The sequence below is a fragment of the Podarcis cretensis genome (genome assembly GCF_951804945.1).
Source record: "Podarcis cretensis genome assembly, chromosome: 5".
Taxonomy (NCBI): domain Eukaryota; kingdom Metazoa; phylum Chordata; class Lepidosauria; order Squamata; family Lacertidae; genus Podarcis; species Podarcis cretensis.
Genome location: NC_137174.1, coordinates 51,608,438 through 51,620,950, shown reverse-complemented (window position 1 = coordinate 51,620,950; position 12,513 = coordinate 51,608,438). Strand labels below are relative to the sequence as shown.

General features: G+C 44.7%; 1 protein-coding gene across 1 annotated transcript; it reads left to right on the top strand.

Annotated features, from left to right (window-relative positions):
• The first annotated feature begins 678 nt into the window (after positions 1-678).
• On the top strand, positions 679-3,849 carry ADRB1 (adrenoceptor beta 1). The gene has a single exon (XM_079978479.1). It carries the CDS (start codon positions 855-857, stop codon positions 2,139-2,141), a length of 1,287 nt encoding a protein of 428 aa, XP_079834605.1. The 5' UTR covers positions 679-854; the 3' UTR covers positions 2,142-3,849.
• The last annotated feature ends 8,664 nt before the right edge of the window (positions 3,850-12,513 follow it).

Sequence of the window (12,513 nt, the reverse complement as noted above, 5' to 3'; positions counted from 1 at the left end):
AGCGCAGACTTGAGCCCACTTCCCCTCGTGCCGCCGCCCCACAGCCGGGCGAGAGGGGGCGCCAAGCCCCTTGGCCCGGAGCGGGAGGGACCCTCGCGGCCGGTTCCGGGGGGGGGGGGGTTCCTCGAAGAGACGCAGCCGGGACTGTGGCAACGGGCCCGGGCTGCTCTTTGCGGCGCCGGCGCTCTGCTCCGGTGGCGGCTGTGCCGAGGCTTCGCTCAGCCTCCCTTGCTCGCTCTGGCCAGGGAGGGTCGTCCGCCCCGCGGTGGTGGAGCGGCGAGGAGGAGGAAAGGGCGCCGCAAGGACACTTGGCCGGCAGCGGCTGGAGAAGCGCCTCCCGCAGCCCCGAGACCTCGCTCGTCCCTTCGAGCCGCAGTTTCGGGGGGCGCCTTCGCAAGGGGGAAGGCAAGTGTTCTCCGCGGGCTCCGGCGCCTTCCCTGGCGAGGGGAATCCCCACCAGCTCGGCAAGGCGTGCGGCTGGGCGCGCGGCGCCTGGCCCCCAGCCCAGCCCGCGGCTTCCGCTCCGCCGGGACCCTGGGCGGCTCTGGCCCTCTCGCGCTCTGTCGAGCTCCTCTTCTGATCTCCGGAGGAGCGGCCGCGGGCGCCTCGGCTCGCCATTGGCTGCCCGGCACCTGACGTCGAGGCTGTGGGGAGGCGTCGCGGGCGCGGGCCGCCGGAGGATCGCTCCCAAACATGCTGAAAGCCCCCGAGCAAGTGGCGGCGCTTGCAGGAGCTGCGGGAAGTCGATCGTCGCCGCCGCCGCCGCTCCTCGGGCGCTTGCGAGAGGGCAGGTCCTCTTTTCGCCTTCATGCCTCCGGCCGGGCTGCCCTGACGTGAGCCTCACTTGGACAGCCATGGGCGATGGATGGGGCTTCCTGGAGAACAGCGCTCACAACAGGTCCAACGCCTCCAGCGACAGCAACGGGAGCGACGCCTCAGGCGACAGCAGGCAGCTGGCCCCCCAGGAGCTGTCCCAGCAGTGGGTGGTGGGCATGAGCCTGCTGATGTCCTTGATGGTGGCATTCATCGTGGTGGGCAATGGGCTGGTGATCGCGGCCATCGGGCGGACGCAGCGGCTGCAGACCCTCACCAATGTCTTCATCACCTCCCTGGCTTGCGCTGACTTGGTCATGGGCTCCGTGGTGGTGCCCTTTGGGGCCACGCTGGTGGTGCGTGACTCGTGGCTGTGGGGCTCCTTCTTGTGCGAGTGCTGGACTTCGGTGGACGTCCTGTGTGTGACGGCCAGCATCGAGACCCTGTGCGTCATCGCCATTGACCGCTACCTGGCCATTATCTCGCCCTTCCACTACCAGAGCCTCATGACGAAGAGACGAGCCAAGATCATTGTCTGCATCGTTTGGGCAATTTCCGCGCTGGTGTCCTTCTTGCCCATTATGATGCATTGGTGGAGAGACACGGGCCATGATGCTATGGAGTGCTACGAAAACCCCAGCTGCTGCGACTTCGTCACCAACAGGGCCTATGCCATCGCCTCCTCTGTCATCTCCTTCTACATCCCCCTCTTTGTTATGATTTTTGTCTACCTGAGGGTCTACAGAGAAGCGAAAGAGCAGATGAAGAAAATCGACAAGTGCGAGGGCAGGTTCTACAACAATCACCAGCAGCAACATCAGCCAGTCCACCAGGACTTGCCAATTTTGGGCAATGGTCAAGCCAATAGAAGGAAAACCTCCCGCATTTTGGCTGTAAGGGAACAGAAGGCCCTCAAGACTTTGGGCATCATCATGGGAGTCTTTACTCTCTGCTGGTTACCCTTCTTCTTGGTCAACGTGGTCAAAGTTTTCAACAGAGGCCTCGTACCTGACCAGCTCTTTGTCTTCTTCAACTGGCTGGGCTATGCCAACTCTGCCTTTAATCCCATCATCTATTGCAGGAGCCCCGATTTCCGCAAAGCCTTCAAGAGGCTGCTCTGCTGCCCTAGGAAAGCCGACCGAAGGCTGCATGCTACCACTACGGAGCTCTCTCGTTACCCTGGGGGCTTCATCAGTACTCTGGGTAACAGCCCTCCATGCACTCTGGGAGGGACATGGTCTGCTTACAATGGTGGGACGCAGGATGGAAGTGACTCCAGCTTAGAGGACAGGAACAGTAAAACCTCCTATTCAGAATCCAAGGTATAAGGGCAGATGGTGGGGAGCATCAAAGCCATGGATTAGGTGGGCACCTCAGTTCAAGAAGGGGAACCAAAGAAACAGGCAAGGGAAAAAAACACCCCCCCCCCGGGGACTGGCTAATATACAAACACCAGACTGAGCTGTCTCACTTGCAGGGGAGGGGGAGAGATTTTATTTACTTAAGGTGAAAAGCAGGTGAACGTGTATGCATCGGACCACTTCTGACTCATCAGAAACCGAAGCAAACAGAGAGCAACTGACCATTGAACAAAAGAGATAAACGGCCCATTTCCCCAAGATATTTGGATTATTATTATTAATGATAATAATATTTGCATGGAGGGGCTGTTGGTGAGCCAGGAAGAGGGCAGAAATAAGTTGGAAGGACTTTGCACAAGAAGTGTTTCAGAAAGAGCTGAAGTCGTGGCAGGCACTTAGACTGACAGGCGTTGAAAAGGGCGGGGGATTCTTCTCCTGATATTGAGGGAAACAGGATCAAGCCCTTGTTGGCTTGACCGCAGAGCTACATAGAGCGTTTTTTTCGTTGTTTGTACTAATCCCAGGCATTCAGTAGCAGAAAAAGTAGCCTGGTTATTTATTTATTTTTAAAAAAAGAAGTGCTGGTCACCCAGTGCAAATTTCAGGCACTCAGCACCTTTGCAAACCGTGCTAAAAGTCTCTTTAATAAGCCATTGAAAAACTATTCCTGCGAGTTTTACCATGCAGTCTGATCCTATGAGTTTGATGGAACTTACTTGCAAGTAAGTGTGTGTTAGCTTGTAGCCTTAATAACTTAGTGGCCACACTCTTCTTAAACATCTAGAAGGTAAAGATACATCAGTAATATTGTTCATTGTCATGTTCGTGTTCTGAACAAATCTCTCCTGTTTTTGATTTTTTCATCCCATTGACTTTCTGGGGGGGGTGTGCAATTTTCTTGTCCTATGAGACAACAGCAATCAGGCTATAAAACGTCTACCTCAAGCTGTGCATATTGTACAGAAAACAAATGTGTTTATATTAAACAGCTTATTTATGTATCATTAGTTAGGGTTTTGTCTTTGTTTTATATATATATAGAGAGAGAGAGGCAGGAGCATTGATCCTCTGTAGACAATTTGTTCACATTGAAAATTTAACAGGGGGGGAATTGGCTGGGGGAACCAGAAATGTTACTGCACATTTGAAAAGAATGAGAGAGGTTTTTCTTTTGCACAGTGTTAGCAATTGTAGTTTGATAAATGCTCTCTGTCTCTTACACACACACATACACACGCGCACACAAGTAGAGAGAGAGAGAGAGAGAGAGAGAGAGAGATCCACTGGAAAACAAAGAAGGGTGTTGTTGTTTTTAAAAAGCATCAAATCCCATCCTGATATTTGTTGTTGTCTGATATGTTGTCATTTTATTAAAAAAAAAAAGTGTTTTATATTATTTAATGGAGGTACTGTAAGTGTATTCATACTATAAAAGAATCTGTTCTAAGAGATTTTATAAGTTATATTTTTTATTCCCAAGAGTCCATGTGAACCTGTTGAGACTTCAACACTTCATTGTCATTTCCCATTTTTTGTTTGTGTGTGTGTGTGTGCGCTCGTGCATGTGTGAGTGTGTATGCATTTTATAATGTATTTATATACTCTGGTGCAGTTTACTACTGTATAAGTCATCGGTCTATGTGCAATAAATGCCACTGCAGCACAAGCAAACCTATTTACGGTGTGTCTCTGTAGGTACAGAAACTATACCCAGTTCTGATGAAAAAAGCAGAGTCTGTTTTGCTGAAAATATGGATTGCATTACCAATACTGTTCAACTTAATGGCTTTTCCTGACACAACAATCGTTTTTTTTAAAAAATGTGCTTGCTGTACCAAATAAGGTAGCGTTCCTGCTAGACTGAAGGCTGCTGACTTGCCCTGAAATTCCAGAGCCAAAGGCAAGTTGTTTCCTGGCTGGCTATAAATACATTGGCTACTTTCCTTTGATAGATGGGTCTTATCATCTGTGTGAATCTGCTCTGATAATAAGAATGCCAGGCCAGGTGGCTGGAGACCTAATATTGAAAGTGACAGGGCTGTGTCTGGGCTCATTTGAGAACTGAAAATTAGGAAGGAAAAACCAACTGTTCGCTGGGATGCAGAAGCCATAAATCTCTTACACATGATTAATTTCATTGAAGTCACCAGGTTACTCAGGCTACTGAGATGAGAGATTCTGAGAATTAAAGGCTAGCTTCCTCTATCCACTTAACTTCAATTATCTTTAGCGATGTTTAAGTCATGTATGAGAGAACACCATTAAAAAAACCCACGAGTGTTAATCTTCAGGCCGTTTACTACGCTCTGATTACTTACATGGACCACTCCACGGTAGCTGGTAGGTAGATTCTTAATGTGTTCCTGCGGGAACCTTGTCAGCATTGTCATTTCTTAAATGGAGAAGCTGGTGATAATTAGATAGTGTTGCTTACTGTGATCTCTTGATGATACAAAGCAATCAGGAAAAGGAAATTTATCAGAACTTCAAACTACATTCATCCATGCAGTGAATGCTGAAGTCGTTAACGGAATTGTTGTTGCTGTGTTTGATGATCATTTTGAATTGTTTTATATGCTTTGCTCTTGGGAAATTCAACAGTCTTGGTCAATTCAGTTCCCAGCTTGTGGGATGTTAGCAGTTAGAGTTGCTACCTTTTTATAGTTGGGCTTCTGTGCCGTTAACAGCACAACAGGCAGAAAATCAAAAGTGGGGGCTTTCCTGCAAGCTCAATATGTGCTAGCCACACTGCCGTTAAGGGCACAGAAAAACCTCCGCCAGACAAAATCCAGTATTAACCCTGTTGATCAACCCTACTTGAGGCAATCTTATATCCATGATCTGAACTAATTAGGTTTGGGATATTGATGATCAATACGGAGTGCAAGGCGATGAAGCAATCCTGTTGAAATAAAGGAAATGGTCGCTCCTTTTAACTAATTGCTCTCTGCATTTGGTTTTGGATGAAATTCTGTGTCAAAATGCAGGTTGGGATAGATAGCATAGACCTTATGGACACAAAGCTGCAGATGTTTTTTAAAAAAGCATTCCGTGCAGTGTATTTCATTCAAAAGATTACTAAAGAGAGAACCTGCTTTTATCAGAGGAAAATGTTGGCTTAGGTCTGGACTAAGCTAGCTTAGATCCCATTGAGATCAGTAGGGTAACTTAGTCATGACTTGGCCAATTGATTTCAGTGGGAACTAAGTGCAGCTAATCAAAGGTTGCTTCCCAAGGCACAAGTCCCATTGAAGTTAATGGTTCTTAGTTCTGAGTCAACGCACACATTATTGTGTTGTTAGTCTAATTGCCATGAGGGACATAAAGTGTGCTGCCCATCTCTTACAATAGATTCTGTTTTCTATTTATTGCATTGTCCCGCTCTTGCTCTTAGGAGCCCTACCTGCATCAGTTATTCCTTTTTAATAGGAACGTACTGTACTTAGCATTAAGTAGCATTGGGTATGTGGGCCAACAATATATTATGGGCCCTGCTTTTTGGCATGGGTATGGCTTATTTTCAGTTATAGCAGTGTATCCCTCCCGCTTCCCACCACCACCCCACCCCCATTTAATAATGGAATGTTACCATACAGGAAAAGTAGGCTTTGGGAGCTGAGTGGATTTTACTGATAGCAGTAAAGCCCCAAAATATTTGTCAGTGGTGATGCAGCAATATATCGTTAAGTGAACTCATTAAGATTCATTTTGACAGATTTAGGGATGGCACACTGATCTGCACGGTCCGGTGTTATAATACCATGATCATTAGTTGCTTCGGATAGTGTGCTTCAGTGTTCATTGTGAGCTGGCCCCCATGACACAATGCCATGAACAGAGAGCTTCATGTGTACCAAAGTTTAGTCCTGGAGTTTGTCTTGTCAGGTTGGAATCACATGTTCATGATATGCACCAAAGTGTTTTTTTTAATCTGTGATGCTCCCCGCTACTCTTACAGATTGACCTTGGTATCTATGGATACTGCACCAGCTAAAAGCAGATGTGAGGGTGCTTTTGGCTGCCATGATATCTGTAGATCGTAATCTGAGATAAGTGAAATTGCCCTGTTGTTACACATGCTTTTATTCATGGCAAGAAGCACTGTGCATATAAAACAGACTTTGATGCATAAATTAAAAATATAACTGCCTACAGAATATGTGATAGAATAAAAAAGTAGAGTGTTTGAGTTGCGAAGAGTGCTTTTGTCTCATTTCTGAGTATGTCTAATACTCGTACTGAGTATTAATCAGACTAAATGCTTTGAGAACAGTATAGGTAGGTAGATTGGTATATAGATAGTCAGCAAAGCTGCTGAGATGCTGAGAGAGGTGTAGGCGGTTTATGAGGTAGAACTTACCATAACAGAACTTTTCATATTACACTGATCACTGAAAAGGATTCATCTCTTGATGGCCACATCTTCTGCCGAAGCCTTGATTCAAAGATGCTGATGTGGCTGCACATGTGCTCATCCGGTTTGTGATCCCGTGGCAGCATCTCATGTCACATGGTATGTGGCTTTTCAGTGGATGCAAGGGGGAGAGATCACCAGAAGCAGGAAGCTGATTGTGGGTTTGAACCTCATGTTGGGCAAAATATTCCTGCCTTGCAGGGGGTTGGACTCGATGACGCTTGCGGTCCCTACCAACTCTACAATTCTAGGGTTTTAAATGGAAGTATCTTTACACTTCTCTGAATCAAAACCTTTTGTACCTTTTCTGCTGCAGAAAGATCCACAAACAGTTTTGTGGGCAGGGTAAATTAATTTCCTGAGATAATGTGTCCGCACATGAGCAACAGTGAGAAGTGTTTCACCTTGCACACAAGCTTGCTCTCTTTCCCGTGCCGACTCAATTACTTATACCAAAATGGTTCCTCTCCTACAGTCATTCCGCCTGGTATAGGGTTCCTTGCTTATTTTTATTCTTTTATGTCACTGCTCCACACTGTATAATCGTACCTTCCTTAAGAGCAAATTCAGATGTGTGGGGAGGGAGCAAGGTACATCCCTCTGGTACCAACACAGGATGCGCATGTAGTCTCTTGGAAAGCACATATGTGCACCAAAACTTCTCTGTATAGGGAATAGGAATGTAGAGAATTGCCTTATGCCATCTAACTTCTTGTTGTCTACTCGGACTAGCGGCAGCTCTCTAGCTTTTCAGGCAAAGTTTTTGATCAGCCCTACCTACAGATACCAGGAATTGAACCTGAAGATTTCTGCATGAAAATTATGTTACAGACCTTCATCCAAGTCAGGGAGATGGTTTATAGCCTAATCTTCTCCTTGATGAAAGAGCTTTCTGCATGCAGGGGTTAGTGGAGTATGGGAGTGTTTTCAAATAAGCAACTTCCCATCTCCATTCTAATAGTGACCTTTTATACATGGATTGGCTGTTAGCCAATTCTCAGCTTGTTAATGGAATTGCTGCATATTGAGCAGGGGTTGGGGGTTCCTACTGAGGCTTGAAATAGTTGAGCATCATGTTCTCTCCAACTGGCCCAAATTCTTTGTGAATCTCTTTGTGGTCTTCTCTTTTTTAAAGCACCCTAGATGTGATGCTTAATCAGAACCATAGTCCTGACAAGGAACAAGTTTTCAAAATCCATCTAGCACTACAGCTCCAACCCTGATTTCATAGCTCTGATATCAAACATTATCTGGGTGGGGGTAGGGATCATAAAACAATAGAAAACTAATTTCCATGCAGGACCATGTTATAAATTGCATCAGAAAGTATGAAGGTCTTGCAACATTTCTTTGAAATTAGGGTGACAGTTTGCATCCTCCTCCTGATTTATTTGTCTGCAGTTAATATTTCTCCTCCTACCAGTAGCAGATCAAGATCCCCATAGGAAACAGCCTCCAAGGTGAAGCCAGGTCAGTTGTCACCGAAATAAAAATATGCGTCTTGCTGTCTTACAGTGTGATGGAGAATTGTTTAAATACTGGGGTGTTTACAATTCTCTGGAGTAGATCTAGATTCCAAGGAGGTAGAATTTAGCACTCAGATTACTAAGTAAAGAAACATTATGGCTGTTAGTCAAACAATTTAGGCTGTTAATTGTTTTGACTAATCAGGTAACAGCATCAACTTATGGGTGCCTACTCAAAAGTAAACCTCGCTGATTTCAGGTTCGTGTGTATACAATTACACTCAGAGTTTGCAAAAACTATGAAAACAAGAGTCCAGAAGTAGGGGGAAAGCATCCTTTCTTTATTTCCGGGTGATGCTAATGTACCACAGGAAGCTGCATCTTGCAAGTGGCCTCCTTCACATAAAATAAAGGGAGGAAAAGTTTCCTCTAAGAAGGTGGCTGTCACCCATAGATTTGTACCTACTTACTTACTTTTCACTTTAAAATGAAAAATGCTACCCTATTAATTGAGGGGACCATTTTTTTTAGCCAAACAAAACTTGAATAACCCACTGATCAAATAAAAGATGCAGCAATGAAGAATATAATGCCACTGGTCTACTTAGGTGCCTGCATAGAACTGTTTGCGAAGTAGCAGTTTCACTGAGCAGCTGTTTGGCAAGCTATGGAGAGCAGTGGGAAATAATCATTCTGGCTTCTACCCACTGAGCAGCCAATTGGTGCTTCTCTGATTATCAGACTGGAGAATTGTACCCATGGCACCTGTTTGTGTGCACAGCTTCCGGTCCAGCAAGGAATACCCGCATGCAAATCTGCTTCTATAAACATATGGCCCCAGCCTGGCTTCAAATTGCTTTATATAATAAATACCAAATGTTTGTTTACCACATTGATATCAATTTTCCAGCATCATTGGAAAGTCCTGTATCTGATCACCTTTTATCCTGAAATCCTGGTCTGGAGGGTTGGGGTTAAGGATGGAATTTTCTGCAAATCTCAATGGCAAGTTTATCCACATGGACATTTATTTATTTTTTCAAATTCCCATCTCTTTCCTTCATCTCAAAAAGAAGCTTATTTTTCTTTTCTTTTTTGGATCTGCTAAAAATATGAGGAATTCTCACAAATTGTATGCATTATTATGTGCAAATATTACATGCATTTACGGTACATTCCAGGTATCATAAAGTAACCAGTGCAAAAGCACATACATACAACAAAGCATATAAACATGCTTGCATAGGTATGCATATTTATAAAATTATGTGTCCTGCTTTTGGCTTCCCATAGGCATCTGGTTGGCCACTGTGAAAACAGGATGCTCAGCTATGTGGGTCATGGGCCTGATCCTGCAGGACTCTTGTTAAATTCTTAAATATAGTCCCACATAGGGCTTGACCCTTCTATATGCTTAATACACATATTTTTGGTGTATAATTTTTCCATATGGTTGGGCTTTTCTTACAAAAAGAAAAAGGAACACACAAGCAGTTTGGAGATAAGCACACAATGTGAGAGGCAGTCCAATGCAGACAGGGCTGAATGAGGTCTGGATTGCCTATTTCCATGTATAAACTTATTTTAAACAGAGTTCTCCTCCCTCCTGGTTGGGAGACCAGCAGAACAATGTAGAAGGTGACGCAGGGGGCTGCAGGGGGAAGAAAGAGTTGGCAAAGGTCACCTTCTTCTACCTATGTCTGTGGACCCCCTCCCGATTGGAGCCCCTTCTGTGAACAGAAGGAGCTATTCTAATCATAAATGGACAACTCAGGATTAAAGCCTATATAAATACTCATCATCATCATGTAACCATTGCCAGATAAAGTACAGCACTATTCTGCAATTGAGAATGGGTGAAGCAACATCCTACAATGTCACTTTGAACCTGAAACATATCTATAGCCACATCAGTGCAAGATGCTAAATTCTTACAAGGTCCTTTTTGTGGATCTGTCCTGAAAAGTTCCGACAGCACAATGGGACTTTTTTGCCCTCTTGACCTCTCCACATCTGTCCTGGGGATTCCCTCCTAAGCAGATTTGGGGAGGGTAGGCAGTCCTGTTGCACAAGCAGATGTCATTCCAGTTGTGCATTTATTTAGTTGAATGCCACCCCTAATATTTTTGTTTTGATGATGGTAAAGTAAAGATAAAGGGACCCCTGACTGTTAGGTCCAGTTGCGGACAACTCTGGGGTTGTGGCGCTCATCATGCTTTACTGGCTGAGGGAGCCGGCGTACAGCTTCTGGGTCATGTGGCCAGCATGACTAGGCCACTTCTGGCGAACCAGAGCAACACACGGAAACGCCGTTTACCTTCCCGCTGGAGCGGTACCTATTTATCTATTTACACTTTGACGTGCTTTCAAACTGCTAGGTGGGCAGGAGCAGGGACTGAACAACGGGAGCTCACCCTATCGCGGGGATTCAAACTGCCAACCTTTTGATCGGCAAGGCCTAGGCTCTGTGGTTTAGACCACAGCGCCACCTGTGTCCCTTGATGATGGTACTTCAAGGCAAATGGTGCAAGGATAGTTTACTATAGGACAGCAGCACTACTAAAGTCAAAGCTCTAGTACTGCACTTGGACCCAGCTATGTTGCCTCTACCCAGCAATCCACAAACTGCTTACACTGGCACTTTTGCACTTAATATGGTTTGCAGCCTTTCCCTATGCATGTATACTCAGAATAATACATATTAATATGTATTAGAAAAATCAAACATATAGATTCCAACAGACATGTGGTCTCCATGTGCACAGGAAAACAATGGGAAGAGTACAGTACTGGCGAGCGCTTTACTCTGGATTATTCTCCCAGTACAGTGTGTTCTTAAGGATCGAAAGAGCATGCAAAGGGAAGAGTTACAGGACAACTGAAATATTGCAAGGCAGCGAGTCCAAACATCCATGATGGATATTTATTTGAAGCAAACCAGACGTGGATTAAGAATGGGAGCTGTAGTCAAAAGATCACAAATATCACACACACTTGTGCTGAGCAGTTTGGGTAACCAAAGGAGCAAAGGAACAAAGAAATAAATCACAGCCTATGATCACAGCAGCACAGACATGTTGACCTTAATAGGTCATCCCGTCCATTCTCCTCCAAAGTAATACCCAAAGGATCTTTAATAGATATTTATCAAATCTTTTTTGAAAAAATGTCAGATACTCAAGATTCACTGTGTACTATGAGTTTATTCTACTATTCAACTATGTTTAGTGTTAGAAATCACCTCCCGATGCTCAGACTATTCCCCTGCCCTCCTGTTTGAACTCATTATCTCTTGGCTTACTCTCATTGGTTGTCCTATTTATAGCAGTCTTGGGATCTATTCAAGCACTGTTATTATGTGCTCTCCCTTTTGGGTGAGAACAATGTCCAGTTCCTTCAAACCTTCCTCACAAGATCCTATATTTCAAACATTTAAAATGGGTCAGCAACCCTTTTTTAACCATGGCCAGTCTACCGCCCCTCAGACCATGTGGTGGGCCGGACTATATTTTTTTTTTGGGGGGGGGGAATGAATGAATTCCTATGCCCCACAAATAACCCAGAGATGCATTTTAAATAAAAGGACACATTCTACTTATGTAAAACACCAGGCAGGCCCCACAAATAACCCAGAGATGCATTTTAAATAAAAGGACACATTCTACTCATGTAAAAACACGCTTATTCCTGGAGTGTCCGTGGGTTGGATTGAGAAGGTGATTGGGCCGTATCTGGCCCCTGGGCCTTAGGTTGCCTACCCCGATTTAAAATCTATTCAGAGTATATTTATGAGACATGCCCTGCTTGAAGTTTATGAACTGTTGCATACTGGAAGGATATCATCTAATGCATTGATTTAACTGGTGGGCAGAGACTCATAAAAAGGTTGCCATCTGATCTAGTTGCCCCACCACCCTTTTCTCTTGCTTCATATGTTTGGTGCATGGGGGGGAATACAGTGCCCCCAACCCAGCATGGCTAGCATTCAAGGATTATGAGAGTTGTTCAGTACTCCAATAACATGTAGAAGATACCAACATTAGTCACTCCTGGATTAGGGCTTGTTTTTTAAGATGAGAAGTGAAAAACTAGTAGACACCATAGGACAGAGGGGGGAAAGAGAAAGGTAAACATATTTAATTTTATGAAATTTGCTCCCATTTTTCCATTTGGAGTTTACAATTAATGGAATCCCTGGTTCATAAAGTTTGACAGTTACTGTTCTAGTCCAAATCATTGCATTGATGCAAGATTTATCACAGGAAAATATTCTTCTCACAGATAATCCATGCACACAATAAATTAAGGTATCTAAAGTTAGGATTTTGATGTCATAATACTGGCTTGAATTTCAGTAGCCACTAGAAGTCAATCCATGCAGTTGTTCTCCAGTGAGGTGATCTAGTTAGGTACTTCCATAGAGCTTATTTATAGAAGCATTCATTAGTTATTAGTGGAA

Coding starts and splice junctions, on each gene's coding strand:
- ADRB1 (XM_079978479.1), top strand. CDS start 855: ATGGGCGATGGATGGGGCTTCCTGGAGAACAGCGCTCACAACAGGTCC.